This window comes from Ranitomeya variabilis, chromosome 2 (assembly GCF_051348905.1).
Source record: "Ranitomeya variabilis isolate aRanVar5 chromosome 2, aRanVar5.hap1, whole genome shotgun sequence".
In the NCBI taxonomy this organism is placed as follows: Eukaryota; Metazoa; Chordata; class Amphibia; order Anura; family Dendrobatidae; genus Ranitomeya; species Ranitomeya variabilis.
This window is the reverse complement of record NC_135233.1, coordinates 849,900,283-849,919,704: the sequence shown is the minus strand read 5'-3', so window position 1 is coordinate 849,919,704 and position 19,422 is coordinate 849,900,283. Positions and strand designations below refer to the sequence as shown.

Below are 19,422 nucleotides of genomic sequence, written 5' to 3'. Positions count from 1 at the left end.
AATTAGCTTACGTGGTGGCTCCTATGACTGGGCGCACCACTGTTGTGAACAGAGCATTGATGTTTAATAGAGAAAGACTTCCTTTGCTTTTCCAAATGTATTGTTATCCTTGTTTGAATGTTGATCTGCCTAGCTACTAACAATAATTGTTTAGAGTTACTTTAAATCACTGTATATAAATAGTACTACAATCATTCCTGACTGTTCCTCCTTGTGCCTCTGTGAGTGGCATCCAGACACCTGCATTACATAACCAAATGGCATTTACAATCGGTGAAAAATCTGGCCCTGGATGGCCCACAGGTGAGCCCATGGTCTGGTGCAGCTCCAGCTTACAGGTACAGACTATCAAAAATACATAGGTTCCAAATTTCCAATGGTGAAACTTGGAATACACTGGTTTCATCGGCACGGCTGCCACCGGGAATTCCAGGACCCCATACAGGCAAAATTTTTGGGCCCCCTACGCAGCGTAGTCTCCTCATGAGCTTCTCTCTTTCACCGGCAGGTGTCGCTGTCCGCCCATCATTTTCCGGAAATGAGTTCACATGACGTCATCCTGAAAGCCCCCTATCCTTCGCGTTATGTAAGGTGCTGTGGCGCCGCCGTGTGAATGTTACACAAGGAGGAGCAGCGCGGACGGTAAATACCGGGGACGGGAGAGAGGAGCGCACGGCTGCGGGGCACAGAGACCGTGCATAGAGACGTGCGAGCCTATTCCTGCAGCGCTCCGCACGGTACACGGGGATGTGCAGTGTCCCCTGTCACCACACACACAGCAGCCTGCTCTGCTCCGCCGGCGGGGTGTACACGGGGATGTGCAGTGTCCTCTGTCACCACACACACAGCAGCCTGCTCTGCTCCGCCGGCGGGGTGTGCACGGGGATGTGCAGCGTCCTCTGTCACCACACACACAGCAGCCTGCTCTGCTCCGCCGGCGGGGTGTGCACGGGGATGTGCAGTGTCCTCTGTCACCACACACACAGCAGCCTGCTCTGCTCCGCCGGCGGGGTGTGCACGGGGATGTGCAGTGTCCTCTGTCACCACACACAGCAGCCTGCTCTGCTCCGCCGGCGGGGTGTGCACGGGGATGTGCAGTGTCCTCTGTCACCACACACTCCGCAGCCTGCTCTGCTCCGCCGGCGGGGTGTGCACGGGGATGTGCAGTGTCCGCTGTCACCACACACACAGCAGCCTGCTCTGCTCCGCCGGCGGGGTGTGCACGGGGATGTGCAGTGTCCTCTGTCACCTCACACACAGCAGCCTGCTCTGCCGCCGCCGGCGGGGTGTGCACGGGGATGTGCAGTGTCCTCTGTCACCACACACTCCGCAGCCTGCTCTGCTCCGCCGGCGGGGTGTGCACGGGGATGTGCAGTGTCCTCTGTCACCACACACAGCAGCCTGCTCTGCTCCGCCGGCGGGGTGTGCACGGGGATGTGCAGTGTCCTCTGTCACCACACACACAGCAGCCTGCTCTGCTCCGCTGGCGGGGTGTGCACGGGGATGTGCAGCGTCCTCTGTCACCACACACACAGCAGCCTGCTCTGCTCCGCCGGCGGGGTGTGCACGGGGATGTGCAGTGTCCTCTGTCACCACACACACAGCAGCCTGCTCTGCCGTCGCCGGCGGGGTGTGCACGGGGATGTGCAGCGTCCTCTGTCACCACACACACAGCAGCCTGCTCTGCTCCGCCGGCGGGGTGTGCACGGGGATGTGCAGCGTCCTCTGTCACCACACACACAGCAGCCTGCTCTGCTCCGCCGGCGGGGTGTGCACGGGGATGTGCAGTGTCCCCTGTCACCACACACACAGCAGCCTGCTCTGCTCCGCCGGCGGGGTGTGCACGGGGATGTGCAGTGTCCTCTGTCACCACACACACAGCAGCCTGCTCTGCTCCGCACGGTACACGGGGATGTGCAGTGTCCCCTGTCACCACACACACAGCAGCCTGCTCTGCCGTCGCCGGCGGGGTGTGCACGGGGATGTGCAGTGTCCTCTGTCACCACACACACTGCAGCCTGCTCTGCTCCGCCGGCGGGGTGTGCACGGGGATGTGCAGTGTCCTCTGTCACCACACACACAGCAGCCTGCTCTGCTCCGCCGGCGGGGTGTGCACGGGGATGTGCAGTGTCCTCTGTCACCACACACACAGCAGCCTGCTCTGCCGTCGCCGGCGGGGTGTGCACGGGGATGTGCAGTGTCCTCTGTCACCTCACACACAGCAGCCTGCTCTGCTCCGCTGGCGGGGTGTACACGGGGATGTGCAGTGTCCTCTGTCACCTCACACACAGCAGCCTGCTCTGCTCCGCCGGCGGGGTGTACACGGGGATGTGCAGTGTCCTCTGTCACCACACACACAGCAGCCTGCTCTGCTCCGCCGGCGGGGTGTGCACGGGGGTGTGCAGTGTCCTCTGTCACCACACACACAGCAGCCTGCTCTGCTCCGCCGGCGGGGTGTGCACGGGGATGTGCAGTGTCCTCTGTCACCTCACACACAGCAGCCTGCTCTGCTCCGCCGGCGGGGTGTACACGGGGATGTGCAGTGTCCTCTGTCACCACACACACAGCAGCCTGCTCTGCTCCGCCGGCGGGGTGTGCACGGGGGTGTGCAGTGTCCTCTGTCACCACACACACAGCAGCCTGCTCTGCTCCGCCGGCGGGGTGTGCACGGGGATGTGCAGTGTCCTCTGTCACCACACACACAGCAGCCTGCTCTGCTCCGCCGGCGGGGTGTGCACGGGGATGTGCAGTGTCCTCTGTCACCTCACACACAGCAGCCTGCTCTGCTCCGCCGGCGGGGTGTGCACGGGGATGTGCAGTGTCCTCTGTCACCACACACACAGCAGCCTGCTCTGCTCCGCCGGCGGGGTGTGCACGGGGATGTGCAGTGTCCTCTGTCACCACACACACAGCAGCCTGCTCTGCCGTCGCCGGCGGGGTGTGCACGGGGATGTGCAGTGTCCTCTGTCACCTCACACACAGCAGCCTGCTCTGCTCCGCCGGCGGGGTGTGCACGGGGATGTGCAGTGTCCCCTGTCACCACACACACAGCAGCCTGCTCTGCTCCGCCGGCGGGGTGTACACGGGGATGTGCAGTGTCCTCTGTCACCACACACACAGCAGCCTGCTCTGCTCCGCCGGCGGGGTGTGCACGGGGATGTGCAGTGTCCTCTGTCACCACACACTCCGCAGCCTGCTGTGTGCCGCCGGCGGGGTGTGCACGGGGATGTGCAGTGTCCTCTGTCACCACACACACAGCAGCCTGCTGTGTGCCGCCGGCGGGGTGTGCACGGGGATGTGCAGTGTCCTCTGTCACCACACACAACAGCCTGCTCTGCCGCCGCCGGCGGGGTGTGCACGGGGATGTGCAGTGTCCCCTGTCACCACACACACAGCAGCCTGCTCTGCTCCGCCGGCGGGGTGTGCACGGGGATGTGCAGTGTCCCCTGTCACCACACACACAGCAGCCTGCTCTGCTCCGCCGGCGGGGTGTGCACGGAAATGTGCAGAGTCCTCTGTCACCACACACACAGCAGCCTGCTCTGCTCCGCCGGCGGGGTGTGCACGGGGATGTGCAGTGTCCTCTGTCACCACACACACAGCAGCCTGCTCTGCTCCGCCGGCGGGGTGTACACGGGGATGTGCAGTGTCCTCTGTCACCACACACTCCGCAACCTGCTCTGCTCCGCCGGCGGGGTGTGCACGGGGATGTGCAGTGTCCCCTGTCACTACACACACAGCAGCCTGCTCTGCTCCGCCGGCGGGGTGTGCACGGGGATGTGCAGCGTCCTCTGTCACCACACACACAGCAGCCTGCTCTGCTCCGCCGGCGGGGTGTGCACGGGGATGTGCAGTGTCCTCTGTCACCACACACACAGCAGCCTGCTCTGCCGTCGCCGGCGGGGTGTACACGGGGATGTGCAGTGTCCTCTGTCACCACACACTCCGCAGCCTGCTCTGCTCCGCCGGCGGGGTGTGCACGGGGATGTGCAGTGTCCCCTGTCACCACACACACAGCAGCCTGCTCTGCTCCGCCGGCGGGGTGTGCACGGGGATGTGCAGTGTCCTCTGTCACCACACACTCCGCAGCCTGCTCTGCTCCGCCGGCGGGGTGTACACGGGGATGTGCAGTGTCCTCTGTCACTACACACACAGCAGCCTGCTCTGCTCCGCCGGCGGGGTGTGCACGGGGATGTGCAGTGTCCTCTGTCACTACACACACAGCAGCCTGCTCTGCTCCGCCGGCGGGGTGTACACGGGGATGTGCAGTGTCCTCTGTCACCACACACACAGCAGCCTGCTCTGCCGTCGCCGGCGGGGTGTGCACGGGGATGTGCAGTGTCCTCTGTCACCTCACACACAGCAGCCTGCTCTGCTCCGCCGGCGGGGTGTGCACGGGGATGTGCAGTGTCCTCTGTCACCACACACACAGCAGCCTGCTCTGCTCCGCCGGCGGGGTGTGCACGGGGATGTGCAGTGTCCTCTGTCACCACACACTCCGCAGCCTGCTGTGTGCCGCCGGCGGGGTGTGCACGGGGATGTGCAGTGTCCTCTGTCACCACACACACAGCAGCCTGCTGTGTGCCGCCGGCGGGGTGTGCACGGGGATGTGCAGTGTCCTCTGTCACCACACACAACAGCCTGCTCTGCCGCCGCCGGCGGGGTGTGCACGGGGATGTGCAGTGTCCCCTGTCACCACACACACAGCAGCCTGCTCTGCTCCGCCGGCGGGGTGTGCACGGGGATGTGCAGTGTCCCCTGTCACCACACACACAGCAGCCTGCTCTGCTCCGCCGGCGGGGTGTGCACGGAAATGTGCAGTGTCCTCTGTCACCACACACACAGCAGCCTGCTCTGCTCCGCCGGCGGGGTGTGCACGGGGATGTGCAGTGTCCTCTGTCACCACACACACAGCAGCCTGCTCTGCTCCGCCGGCGGGGTGTACACGGGGATGTGCAGTGTCCTCTGTCACCACACACTCCGCAACCTGCTCTGCTCCGCCGGCGGGGTGTGCACGGGAATGTGCAGTGTCCCCTGTCACTACACACACAGCAGCCTGCTCTGCTCCGCCGGCAGGGTGTGCACGGGGATGTGCAGTGTCCCCTGTCACCACACACACAGCAGCCTGCTCTGCTCCGCCGGCGGGGTGTGCACGGGGATGTGCAGTGTCCTCTGTCACCACACACACAGCAGCCTGCTCTGCTCCGCCGGCGGGGTGTGCACGGGGATGTGCAGTGTCCTCTGTCACCACACACACAGCAGCCTGCTCTGCTCCGCCGGCGGGGTGTGCACGGGGATGTGCAGCGTCCTCTGTCACCACACATAGCAGCCTGCTCTGCTCCGCCGGCGGGGTGTGCACGGGGATGTGCAGCGTCCTCTGTCACCACACACACAGCAGCCTGCTCTGCTCCGCCGGCGGGGTGTGCACGGGGATGTGCAGTGTCCCCTGTCACCACACACACAGCAGCCTGCTCTGCTCCGCCGGCGGGGTGTGCACGGGGATGTGCAGCGTCCTCTGTCACCACACACTCCGCAGCCTGCTCTGTGCCGCCGGCGGGGTGTGCACGGGGATGTGCAGTGTCCTCTGTCACCACACACACAGCAGCCTGCTCTGCCGTCGCCGGCGGGGTGTACACGGGGATGTGCAGTGTCCTCTGTCACCACACACTCCGCAGCCTGCTCTGTTCCGCCGGCGGGGTGTACACGGGGATGTGCAGTGTCCTCTGTCACTACACACACAGCAGCCTGCTCTGCTCCGCCGGCGGGGTGTACACGGGGATGTGCAGTGTCCTCTGTCACCACACACACAGCAGCCTGCTCTGCCGTCGCCGGCGGGGTGTGCACGGGGATGTGCAGTGTCCCCTGTCACCACACACACAGCAGCCTGCTCTGCTCCGCCGGCGGGGTGTGCACGGAAATGTGCAGTGTCCTCTGTCACCACACACACAGCAGCCTGCTCTGCTCCGCCGGCGGGGTGTGCACGGAAATGTGCAGTGTCCTCTGTCACCACACACACAGCAGCCTGCTCTGTTCCGCCGGCGGGGTGTGCACGGGGATGTGCAGTGTCCTCTGTCACCACACACACAGCAGCCTGCTCTGCTCCGCCGGCGGGGTGTGCACGGAAATGTGCAGTGTCCTCTGTCACCACACACTCCGCAGCCTGCTCTGCTCCGCCGGCGGGGTGTGCACGGGGATGTGCAGTGTCCTCTGTCACCACACACACAGCAGCCTGCTCTGCTCCGCCGGCGGGGTGTGCACGGGGATGTGCAGCGTCCTCTGTCACCACACATAGCAGCCTGCTCTGCTCCGCCGGCGGGGTGTGCACGGGGATGTGCAGTGTCCTCTGTCACCACACACACAGCAGCCTGCTCTGCCGTCGCCGGCGGGGTGTACACGGGGATGTGCAGTGTCCTCTGTCACCACACACTCCGCAGCCTGCTCTGCTCCGCCGGCGGGGTGTACACGGGGATGTGCAGTGTCCTCTGTCACTACACACACAGCAGCCTGCTCTGCTCCGCCGGCGGGGTGTGCACGGGGATGTGCAGTGTCCTCTGTCACTACACACACAGCAGCCTGCTCTGCTCCGCCGGCGGGGTGTACACGGGGATGTGCAGTGTCCTCTGTCACCACACACACAGCAGCCTGCTCTGCCGTCGCCGGCGGGGTGTGCACGGGGATGTGCAGTGTCCCCTGTCACCACACACACAGCAGCCTGCTCTGCTCCGCCGGCGGGGTGTGCACGGAAATGTGCAGTGTCCTCTGTCACCACACACACAGCAGCCTGCTCTGCTCCGCCGGCGGGGTGTGCACGGAAATGTGCAGTGTCCTCTGTCACCACACACACAGCAGCCTGCTCTGCTCCGCCGGCGGGGTGTGCACGGGGATGTGCAGTGTCCTCTGTCACCACACACACAGCAGCCTGCTCTGCTCCGCCGGCGGGGTGTGCACGGAGATGTGCAGTGTCCTCTGTCACCACACACACAGCAGCCTGCTCTGCTCCGCCGGCGGGGTGTGCACGGGGATGTGCAGTGTCCTCTGTCACCACACACACAGCAGCCTGCTCTGCTCCGCCGGCGGGGTGTGCACGGGGATGTGCAGTGTCCTCTGTCACCACACACACAGCAGCCTGCTCTGCTCCGCCGGCGGGGTGTGCACGGGGGTGTGCAGTGTCCCCTGTCACCACACACACAGCAGCCTGCTCTGCTCCGCCGGCGGGGTGTACACGGGGATGTGCAGTGTCCTCTGTCACCACACACACAGCAGCCTGCTCTGCCGTCGCCGGCGGGGTGTACACGGGGATGTGCAGTGTCCTCTGTCACCACACACACAGCAGCCTGCTCTGCTCCGCCGGCGGGGTGTGCACGGGGATGTGCAGTGTCCCCTGTCACCACACACACAGCAGCCTGCTCTGCTCCGCCGGCGGGGTGTGCACGGAAATGTGCAGTGTCCTCTGTCACCACACACACAGCAGCCTGCTCTGCTCCGCCGGCGGGGTGTGCACGGAGATGTGCAGTGTCCTCTGTCACCACACACACAGCAGCCTGCTCTGCTCCGCCGGCGGGGTGTGCACGGGGGTGTGCAGTGTCCCCTGTCACCACACACACAGCAGCCTGCTCTGCTCCGCCGGCGGGGTGTGCACGGGGGTGTGCAGTGTCCCCTGTCACCACACACACAGCAGCCTGCTCTGCCGTCGCCGGCGGGGTGTACACGGGGATGTGCAGTGTCCTCTGTCACCACACACACAGCAGCCTGCTCTGCTCCGCCGGCGGGGTGTGCACGGGGATGTGCAGTGTCCCCTGTCACCACACACACAGCAGCCTGCTCTGCTCCGCCGGCGGGGTGTGCACGGGAATGTGCAGTGTCCTCTGTCACCTCACACACAGCAGCCTGCTCTGCTCCGCCGGCGGGGTGTGCACGGGGATGTGCAGTGTCCTCTGTCACCACACACACAGCAGCCTGCTCTGCTCCGCCGGTGGGGTGTGCACGGGGATGTGCAGTGTCCTCTGTCACCACACACACAGCAGCCTGCTCTGCTCCGCCGGCGGGATGTGCACGGGGATGTGCAGTGTCCTCTGTCACCACACACACAGCAGCCTGCTCTGCTCCGCCGGCGGGGTGTGCACGGAGATGTGCAGTGTCCTCTGTCACCACACACACAGCAGCCTGCTCTGCTCCGCCGGCGGGGTGTGCACGGGGGTGTGCAGTGTCCCCTGTCACCACACACACAGCAGCCTGCTCTGCTCCGCCGGCGGGGTGTGCACGGGGATGTGCAGTGTCCCCTGTCACCACACACACAGCAGCCTGCTCTGCTCCGCCGGCGGGGTGTGCACGGGGATGTGCAGTGTCCTCTGTCACCTCACACACAGCAGCCTGCTCTGCTCCGCCGGCGGGGTGTGCACGGGGATGTGCAGTGTCCTCTGTCACCACACACACAGCAGCCTGCTCTGCTCCGCCGGCGGGGTGTGCACGGGGATGTGCAGTGTCCTCTGTCACCACACACACAGCAGCCTGCTCTGCTCCGCCGGCGGGGTGTGCACGGGGATGTGCAGTGTCCTCTGTCACCACACACACAACAGCCTGCTCTGCGCCGCCGGCGGGGTGTGCACGGGGATGTGCAGTGTCCTCTGTCACCACACACTCAGCAGCCTGCTCTGCTCCGCCGGCGGGGTGTGCACGGGGGTGTGCAGTGTCCTCTGTCACCACACACACAGCAGCCTGCTCTGCTCCGCCGGCGGGGTGTGCACGGGGATGTGCAGTGTCCTCTGTCACCACACACACAGCAGCCTGCTCTGCTCCGCCGGCGGGGTGTACACGGGGGTGTGCAATGTCCTCTGTCACCACACACACAGCAGCCTGCTCTGCTCCGCCGGCGGGGTGTGCACGGAGATGTGCAGTGTCCTCTGTCACCACACACACAGCAGCCTGCTCTGCTCCGCCGGCGGGGTGTGCACGGGGATGTGCAGTGTCCTCTGTCACCACACACACAGCAGCCTGCTCTGCTCCGCCGGCGGGGTGTGCACGGAGATGTGCAGTGTCCTCTGTCACCACACACACAGCAGCCTGCTCTGCTCCGCCGGCGGGGTGTACACGGGGATGTGCAGTGTCCTCTGTCACCACACACACAGCAGCCTGCTCTGCTCCGCCGGCGGGGTGTGCACGGGGATGTGCAGTGTCCCCTGTCACCACACACACAGCAGCCTGCTCTGCTCCGCCGGCGGGGTGTGCACGGGGATGTGCAGTGTCCCCTGTCACCACACACACAGCAGCCTGCTCTGCTCCGCCGGCGGGGTGTGCACGGGAATGTGCAGTGTCCTCTGTCACCTCACACACAGCAGCCTGCTCTGCTCCGCCGGCGGGGTGTGCACGGGGATGTGCAGTGTCCCCTGTCACCACACACACAGCAGCCTGCTCTGCTCCGCCGGCGGGGTGTACACGGGGATGTGCAGTGTCCTCTGTCACCACACACACAGCAGCCTGCTCTGCTCCGCAGGCGGGGTGTACACGGGGATGTGCAGTGTCCTCTGTCACCATACACACAGCAGCCTGCTCTGCTCCGCCGGCGGGGTGTGCACGGAAATGTGCAGTGTCCTCTGTCACCACACACACAGCAGCCTGCTCTGCTCCGCCGGCGGGGTGTACACGGGGGTGTGCAATGTCCTCTGTCACCACACACACAGCAGCCTGCTCTGCTCCGCCGGCGGGGTGTGCACGGGGATGTGCAGTGTCCTCTGTCACCACACACACAGCAGCCTGCTCTGCTCCGCCGGCGGGGTGTGCACGGGGGTGTGCAGTGTCCTCTGTCACCACACACACAGCAGCCTGCTCTGCTCCGCCGGCGGGGTGTGCACGGAGACGTGCAGTGTCCTCTGTCACCACACACACAGCAGCCTGCTCTGCTCCGCCGGCGGGGTATGCACGGGGATGTGCAGTGTCCTCTGTCACCACACACACAGCAGCCTGCTCTGCCGCCGCCGGCGGGGTATGCACGGGGATGTGCAGTGTCCTCTGTCACCACACACACAGCAGCCTGCTCTGCTCCGCCGGCGGGGTGTGCACGGGGGTGTGCAGTGTCCTCTGTCACCACACACACAGCAGCCTGCTCTGCTCCGCCGGCGGGGTGTGCACGGGGGTGTGCAGTGTCCTCTGTCACCACACACACAGCAGCCTGCTCTGCCGCCGCCGGCGGGGTGTGCACGGGGATGTGCAGTGTCCTCTGTCACCACACACACAGCAGCCTGCTCTGCCGCCGCCGGCGGGGTGTGCACGGGGATGTGCAGTGTCCTCTGTCACCACACACACTGCAGCCTGCTCTGCCGCCGCCGGCGGGGTATGCACGGGGATGTGCAGTGTCCTCTGTCACCACACACACAGCAGCCTGCTCTGCTCCGCCGGCGGGGTGTGCACGGGGGTGTGCAGTGTCCTCTGTCACCACACACACAGCAGCCTGCTCTGCTCCGCCGGCGGGGTGTGCACGGGGGTGTGCAGTGTCCTCTGTCACCACACACACAGCAGCCTGCTCTGCTCCGCCGGCGGGGTGTGCACGGGGGTGTGCAGTGTCCTCTGTCACCACACACACAGCAGCCTGCTCTGCTCCGCCGGCGGGGTGTGCACGGGGGTGTGCAGTGTCCTCTGTCACCACACACACAGCAGCCTGCTCTGCTCCGCCGGCGGGGTGTGCACGGGGGTGTGCAGTGTCCTCTGTCACCACACACACAGCAGCCTGCTCTGCTCCGCCGGCGGGGTGTGCACGGGGGTGTGCAGTGTCCCCTGTCACCACACACACAGCAGCCTGCTCTGCTCCGCCGGCGGGGTGTGCACGGGGATGTGCAGTGTCCGCTGTCACCACACACACAGCAGCCTGCTCTGCTCCGCCGGCGGGGTGTGCACGGGGATGTGCAGTGTCCGCTGTCACCACACACACAGCAGCCTGCTCTGCTCCGCCGGCGGGGTGTGCACGGGGATGTGCAGTGTCCTCTGTCACTACACACACAGCAGCCTGCTCTGCTCCGCCGGCGGGGTGTGCACGGAAATGTGCAGTGTCCCCTGTCACCACACACACAGCAGCCTGCTCTGCTCCGCCGGCGGGGTGTGCACGGGGATGTGCAGTGTCCCCTGTCACCTCACACACAGCAGCCTGCTCTGCTCCGCCGGCGGGGTGTGCACGGGGATGTGCAGTGTCCTCTGTCACCACACACAGCAGCCTGCTCTGCTCCGCCGGCGGGGTGTGCACGGGGATGTGCAGTGTCCCCTGTCACCACACACACAGCAGCCTGCTCTGCCGCCGCCGGCGGGGTGTGCACGGGGATGTGCAGTGTCCCCTGTCACCACACACACAGCAGCCTGCTCTGCCGCCGCCGGCGGGGTGTGCACGGGGATGTGCAGTGTCCCCTGTCACCACACACACAGCAGCCTGCTCTGCTCCGCCGGCGGGGTGTGCACGGGGATGTGCAGTGTCCCCTGTCACCACACACACAGCAGCCTGCTCTGCTCCGCCGGCGGGGTGTGCACGGGGGTGTGCAGTGTCCTCTGTCACCACACACACAGCAGCCTGCTCTGCCGCCGCCGGCGGGGTGTGCATGGGGATGTGCAGTGTCCTCTGTCACCACACACACAGCAGCCTGCTCTGCGCCGCCGGCGGGGTGTGCACGGGGATGTGCAGTGTCCTCTGTCACCACACACACAACAGCCTGCTCTGCGCCGCCAGCGGGGTGTGCACGGGGATGTGCAGTGTCCTCTGTCACCACACACACAACAGCCTGCTCTGCCGCCGCTGGCGGGGTGTGCACGGCCGCAGCCAGGTCTCCTATGTTGTGGTGATGAAGTTCCACATCTTTCTAATAGACGTTGTGTCTTGTTTTTAAGATCTCTGCTTCCTGTCAGTGACTGGGACCTTGGTGACATCCAGAGGCTGAGAGATCAGTGACGTCCGCCTGACAGCCCAGGTAATGCCGGAGTGTACCTGTAAGGGTGGGAAGAATGGCCTCTAAGGGGCCGCTCACCAGATAATGCCGTCCATCATCTAAAAAGAACATGTCACCAGAAATAACGCTATTGACTGGCAGAGATGGGGTTAATCTGCAGGGTGGTAGTGTGACTAACCTGCCTGGCGCCTTCATGTAGCCGAACGCTGCGAGAAGAACCTAAATGTTCTGCCCCCGGAGTGTTCCAGATTCAGGCAGGGGGACGGCATTGGCGCGGGTTCAGACACTAATCTGCTGCTGTCTCCCCCCGACCCTGACTGACACCCCCTCTGCATTAGGGACAGCTGTCAGACAGGGCAGGGGGGCGCCATCACAGTGGTGACTGAACCCACGCCGCCCCTGTGACTCAAACAGGAACACGGGACAAAGTTTATTTCTCCCTGCAGCGTTCAGGTACATTCAGGTTAGTAACGCTATTAACCTGCAGATTAACCCTATATCTGCAGGTTAATAGTATCTTTTTCTGGTGGCCAGTTCCCTTTAAAGGGAACCTGTCACCCCCAAAATCAAAGGAGAGCTAAGCCCACCAGAATCAGGGGCTTATCTACAGCATTCTGTAATGCTGTAGATAAGCCCCCAATGTATCCTGAAAGATGAGAAAAAGAGGTTAAATTATACTCGCCCAGGGGCGGTCCCGGTCCGGTCCGATGGGTTTCACCGTCCGGTCCGATTGGTGTCACCGTCCGGTCCGGTGCCTCCCATCTTCATCAGATGACGTCCTCTTCTTGTCTTCACGCTCTGGCGCAGGTGTACTTTATCTGCCCTTTTGAGGGCAGAGCAAAGTACTGCAGTGTGCAGGTGCTGGGCCTCTCTCACCTTTCCCGGTGCCTGCGCACTGCAGTACTTTGCTCTGCTCTCAAAAGGGCAGATAAAGTGCGCCTGCACCGGAGCCGCAGCGTGAAGACCAGAAGAGGACGTCATTGTAAGAAGATGGGAGGCCCCGGACCGCGACGCCGATCGGATCACACCGCCCGCCCAGGTGAGTATAATCTAACCTATTTTTCTCATCTTTCAGGATACATCGAGGGCTTATCTACAGCATTCCAGAATGCTGTAGATAAGCCCCTGATGCCGGTGGGCTTAGCTCACCGTCGATTTTGGGGGTGACAGGTTCCCTTTAATGCACAACTACAGTATTTTTTATTTCAGTACTTGAGTGGTGCCACTACTCTAAGGTCCCTGCCCCTAGTTTTATCCGTACTAGCCTCCATCTTCATCTCATCTTCTGCAGATTATGACCTGACAGGTGGCTCAAATGTTTGCTGGGTGAGCGTCACTACTAGTGATGAGTGAGCGTGCTGGGATTAGGTGTTATCTGAGCATGCTCTAGTGCTAATCGAGTATTCTCTGAGTGCTGGAATAATATGTTCCAGTCCCTGCAGCTGCATGTCTCCTGGGTGTTCAATAGAGGCAACACATGCAGGGATTACCTGTTTGTTAGACATGCAGCCTTGACAACTCAAACATATTATTTGAGCACTCCTGTAGTGAAATGTTTAAATATATATGTGTGCAGTGAACTATGGGTTTATTGTCTGACTAGTAATACTTTAACATCTGTCCTGAAGGCTGCAGTTCTCACCCAGGTGTTAATATGTATTTTCCTGAGACAGCAAACTTCTGTCTCCAATCTCACCAGGGGGTCGTGCTGGGAATCAAGAAAGAGAGGAAGCGCTTCACACCTTTGGCTCTTTGGAAGAGAGATGTCAATTACAGCTTGACACTACCTGTGGGAAGCTTTACACAAAGAATCTCAGAGAAAATATATTCATTGGGGGCGCGGCCATGGTCCAATTAAAAACAAGCAATTAGAATATCAACTTGAGGGGCTGGTCTAGAAATATGACCTCCAGGGTGACTATAAATTTGGCTTGTATACATTCAAAATTGTTCACATGTGAGGACAGCCTGGGAAGCTGATGTGATCCAATCCGTATTCACCCCCCGTCAGGGAGCAGAAGTAGACTACAAGTTAGCTATTTCTGTATGTTTTCTCGTGTTTATTTTAGGCTACTTTCACACTAGCGTTAACTGCAATACGTCGCAAATGCGTCGTTTTTGCGAAACGCCGCATCCAGCAAAAGTTTTTGCTGGATACGTTTTTTCGTCATAGAGTAACATTAGCGACGCATTTGCGACGCATTTGCGACGCATTGCCAAACGGTGAATCCGTTTTGCGACGCTTGGGCGTATGGTAGCGGACCGTCGGGAGAAAAAAACGCTACATGTAACGTTTTTTGCTCCCGACGGTCCGCTTTTTCCGACCGCGCATGCACGGCCGGAACTCCGCCCCCACCTCCCCGCACTTCCCCGCACCTCACAATGGGGCAGCGGATGCGTGGGAAAAATGCATCCGCTGCCCCCGTTGTGCGGCGGGGACAACGCTAGCGTCGGGGACCTCGGCCCGACGCACGGCGACGGGCCGAGCCCGACGCTAGTGTGAAAGTAGCCTTATACTGTTTTGCATACCTGTATGCATACCATATTTTTATACCTTTTTCTTTACTGTAAGCACTGAACCTTTTTGTATTAAAGCATAAAACTTTAACAGTTGAACCTTGTATGTTCTAAAGAATCCATAGCCTAAGGTGTGTGAGCCTTATGAGTGGTAGACAGTATTAGTAATATTTCCGGGACTCATCACCCATGTATTCGGTGAGTGGTGGCAACATGTAGGAGCGGGTGTGTGACCTGGGTCGGTGTGTGATTTATGCTCCCATTACAGCATAGGACAGAGGTTGAATGCTGGACTTAGAGTGGGGAGATAGATTAACCCTTGCAGGCACAACCCCAAGTCACGTGCTGAGAGCGGGCACGTGATAAATTAGTGACAGCACGGAGAGGGATCCGTGACAACTCCGAAGACACTCTATTAGCACTTGAGCATGCTCAGATAACACCTTATCTCAGCACACTCACTCATCACTAGTCACTACTCAATGTAAGTGAGAACCAAATCGAGTCTCCCATAAACTTGCATTGAGAGCTTGCGACCATTACCTCTGACTTCTGGTCAGTTAGAAGCTGTGGCCACAAGATGGCATCACGGGATCGTAAAGGCGCTGGGCAGTGGCGGACACTGACAGCTTTGGGTCCCTGTGCAAGAAATGTGTCTGGGCCCCCCTCCCTGCCCAGCATCATACCTCCCAAGTTTTGAAGATGGGAAAGAGGGGAAAAGTGTGCGGCGCGCCGTGGCAAATTTTAGGCCACGCCTCTGGCCACACCCATTCATAACTAGTCACACCCATATCCACGTCCCAACCACATCCATTTAGCACTGCTGATCACACTGTTTTATAAAGAATAATTATAAACAAAAAAATATGGCCACACAGTGCTCCATACTGTGTATTGACCGCACATGATGCTCCATACTGTATATTGACCGCACATGATGCTCCATACTGTATAATGACCGCAAATGATGCTCTATACTGTATAATGACCCCACATGATGCTCCATACTGTATAATGACTGCACATGATGCTCCATACTGTATAATGACCGCACATGATGCTCCATACTGTATAATGGCCACACATGATGCTGCATACTGTATAATGACCGCACATGATGCTCCATACTGTATAATGGCCACACATGATGCTCCATACTGTATAATGGCCACACATGATGCTCCATACTGTATAATGGCCACACATGATGCTCCATACTGTATATTGACCGCACATGATGCTCCATACTGTATGACTGCACATGATGCTCCATACTGTATAATGGCCGCACATGATGCTCCATACTGTATAATGACTGCACATGATGCTCCATAGTGTTTAAAAGTTTAAAATGGGGCCCCAAATGCTAGCATATTGCACATCATACAGAAGCATTTCGGTTGTATTTACCTGCGCTGATCTCAGGCCGCTAAACGAGTGTGATCGACAATACTGAAGTCATGGACGCTTGTTTGCCTGCCTCTTTCCACCATCTGAGAAAGAATGAAGGGCACAGAACGATCACTAATAGATTACTACAGATCACCATACAGCATCATGTTATCAGCAGCATATCTACAGTTTACACCAGGCGATGTGCTGCTGAGAACAAGGATTTTTATTCCAGCATAAACAATCCAATCACCCAATGAATATGCAGCATTTTGCTGGTTTAGTATAATACACCCCATAGTCCTCCATATAGTATTATACACTTCCCATAGTCCTCCATATAGTATTATACACTTCCCATAGTCCTCCATATAGTATACAGCACTGACCACAGTAGTATACAGCACTGACAACAGTAGTGTACAGCACTGACAACAGTAGTGTACAGCAGAGCCCACAGTAGTGTACAGCAGAGCCCACAGTAGTGTACAGCAGAGCCCACAGTAGTGTACAGCAGAGCCCACAGTAGTGTACAGCAGAGCCCACAGTAGTGTACAGCAGAGCCCACAGTAGTATACAGCAGAGCCCACAGTAGTATACAGCAGAGCCCACAGTAGTATACAGCAGAGCCCACAGTAGTATACAGCAGAGCCCACAGTAGTATACAGCAGAGCCCACAGTAGTATACAGCAGAGCCCACAGTAGTATACAGCAGAGCCCACAGTAGTATACAGCAGAGCCCACAGTAGTATACAGTAGAGCCCACAGTAGTATACAGCAGAGCCCACAGTAACAGCACAGGGCTCAGTAGTATACAGCGCTGCCTACACAGTAGTATACAGCACTGCCCACAGTAGTATACAGCAGAGCCCACAGTAGTATACAGCAGAGCCCACAGTAGTATACAGCAGAGCCCACAGTAGTATACAGCAGAGCCCACAGTAGTATACAGCAGAGCCCACAGTAGTATACAGCAGAGCCCACAGTAGTATACAGCAGAGCCCACAGTAGTATACAGCAGAGCCCACAGTAACAGCACAGGGCTCAGTAGTATACAGCAGAGCCCACAGTAGTATACAGCAAAGCCCACAGTAGTATACAGCAGAGCCCACAGTAGTATACAGCAGAGCCCACAGTAACAGCACAGGGCTCAGTAGTATACAGCAGAGCCCACAGTAGTATACAGCAGAGCCCACAGTAGTATACAGCAGAGCCCACAGTAGTATACAGCAGAGCCCACAGTAGTATACAGCAGAGCCCACAGTAACAGCACAGGGCTCAGTAGTATACAGCAGAGCCCACAGTAGTATACAGCAGAGCCCACAGTAGTATACAGCAGAGCCCACAGTAACAGCAGAGGGCTCAGTAGTATACAGCACTGCCCACAGTAGTATACAGCAGAGCCCACAGTAACAGCAGAGGGCTCAGTAGTATACAGCACTGCCCACAGTAGTATACAGCAGAGCCCACAGTAGTATAAAGCAGAGCCCACAGTAACAGCACAGGGCTCAGTAGTATACAGCACTGCCCACAGTAGTATACAGCAGAACCCACAATAGTATACAGCATGCCCATCCCCCCTCCCCTCCTCTCCTCTCCTCTCCTGAGAATGGCCCCACAGTCCAGTAAAAAAAAAAAAAACACAAGCTACTCACCTCTCCACACGTGCCCGCGCTGCTCCCTGCTCCTGTGTCAGTGGCTGCCGCTGCTCTGCCTGGGACACAGTGAGTGCGCGCGCACCCGCTGTGTCAGAGGCAGAGCGGGGAATGATGGGAGAGGGGGCGTCGTCAGGTGACGCTCTTTCCTCCATCATTGCATTGAACTGTACCGGCAGACGCGGCGCCGGTATAGTTCAATGCGGCGGGGGAGTCGGCGCTGGCGGCAGGCGGGCCCCCCTGCCTCACAGGGGCCCCATAGCGGCTGCGTGGCTTGCCGCTAGCTGGGGGCCCCTGGGGAAGTGGGGGCCCCAGGCAGCTGCCTGGTCTGCCTGCCCCTAACGCCGGCCCTGCCTGCAAGGGCCCCCCTCCACCTCCGGGCCCCGGTGCGGCTGCACCGGTTGAACCGGCGGTAGGTCCGCCCCTGGCGCTGGGAACAGATGAACACAGCAGCTGGTGAGTATAATATCCCGGAATTTCCACTCCAGCCCTGAAATAAAAAAAACCCAACAAAACACTGGCAATATGCTTTAAACCTCGGCATTTTCTGCTCTATGATATGGTGCCTGTATGGTGACAGGTTCCTTCTAAAGGGTTTTCTTACAAGGTATAAGATTTGTGATAATTGTTTGGCTCTGTCCCAGGACCCCATACAGCTGTGGAAGCTGGCACATTAGATTACTATTGTGTGTGTACAGTGGGGTGGGTACCTGCGGAATATGTGCAACATGCAGGGCTCTTTCACCTGGGAACCATTACCCTACATGTATATGTGTTACATTTCTCCTAATGCTTATTCCTCCAGATGACTAAGACCGACACATTTATACTGCAAATTCCAGGAGATTATTTTTGCCCAGTTTGATCTGCTGAATCTGACTAGTTGATCTCAGGGGGCCATATTGTTAGGACCCATGTTATAGATGGGGGACGCCGGTGCTGAATTCCTGCTTCTTATGGCATCCTGATATAATTGTTGGCCATCTATTAATTTCAGCAGCCATTCGTTTTGGTCTGTAGGACTTTTCAGGATTTTCTTTGTCTGGGCCTGCCAGTCATACATGTATTTAGTCTTCTGTGCTTTTTATGGATAAATTGATATGATGAAACTCTCCGCCCAGTTACTGGTTAAATGTGTGTCAATGATATCTGCATCGGTATCATGGTCTACTCGATCTTTTAATGTTTTTTTTAGAGATTTCCCCTCCCCCTAGTGAATGAATATCTAAATTACGGTATCTAATGTACAGAAATTGCAAATGTAATATTTAGGAGAATTTTCCTTTTAAATGAATGTGTTTTTTGTTTGTTTTTTCATTTTCTACTAGAAAAGCCAAACTGTTTCCACGCTATTGGCATCTTATTCTTCCCTTGACAAAAATCCGAACCATGTCTCAGAAGGCAAAGGCTCCAAAGGGAAAAAGGGGAGGAAGTGAAAGCGAGAAGTCTGGTGCCAGCCAGGAAGATGACGCCAAGACCAAATCAAGCGCTGCATCCAAAAATCAAGGAAAAAGGAAACCCCAAGAAAATAAGAGGAAGTCTAAAGTAATAGCTGATGCGAGTACCAGTGAGGCCCCAGATGGCGATGCCAAGAAGAGGAAGACGCAAGAGAAAAAAGCTGTTAATATAGATGGAGATCTGCTGGAGGCAGTGAAGAAGGCTCGCTTAGGTGTTGCGAACTCTGTGTCTGACTTTAAATTTAACAAGAAGAGGGTACGGTTGGTGTCTCCAGAGGCGGACCTGAAAGATGATGCCCTGGGCATAGTGTATTGGATGTCCAGGGATCAGAGAGTTGAAGGTACATTTATTATTTCCCTGTAGCAACCATTAGATCTTATATTTAGAAGACTCGAGAAATGACCGCATCCATCTCATGGGTTGTAATGAGTAACTCTTCCACTTTTTTTCTTAGTGTGGACACCTCTCCCTTTAAAGTG

The 19,422-nt window shown here is 58.9% G+C and overlaps 1 protein-coding gene across 3 annotated transcripts in view; it reads left to right on the top strand.

The window, feature by feature from the left end:
- Positions 1-416: 416 nt before the first annotated feature.
- LOC143808016 (deoxyribodipyrimidine photo-lyase-like) overlaps positions 417-19,422 on the top strand; it is a 38,743-nt gene continuing 19,737 nt past the window's right edge. Inside the window, exons 1-3 of one of the 3 annotated variants that reach the window (XM_077290215.1) lie at positions 417-642; positions 11,863-11,942; positions 18,814-19,283. In XM_077290215.1, coding sequence (XP_077146330.1) covers positions 18,875-19,283 — 409 coding nt within the window. In that variant the 5' untranslated portion in view covers positions 417-642; positions 11,863-11,942; positions 18,814-18,874. Of the gene's footprint in view, positions 643-715; positions 738-11,862; positions 11,943-18,813; positions 19,284-19,422 lie in introns of those variants that run through there. The other 2 variants (XM_077290218.1, XM_077290217.1) reach the window with 2 other exon arrangements.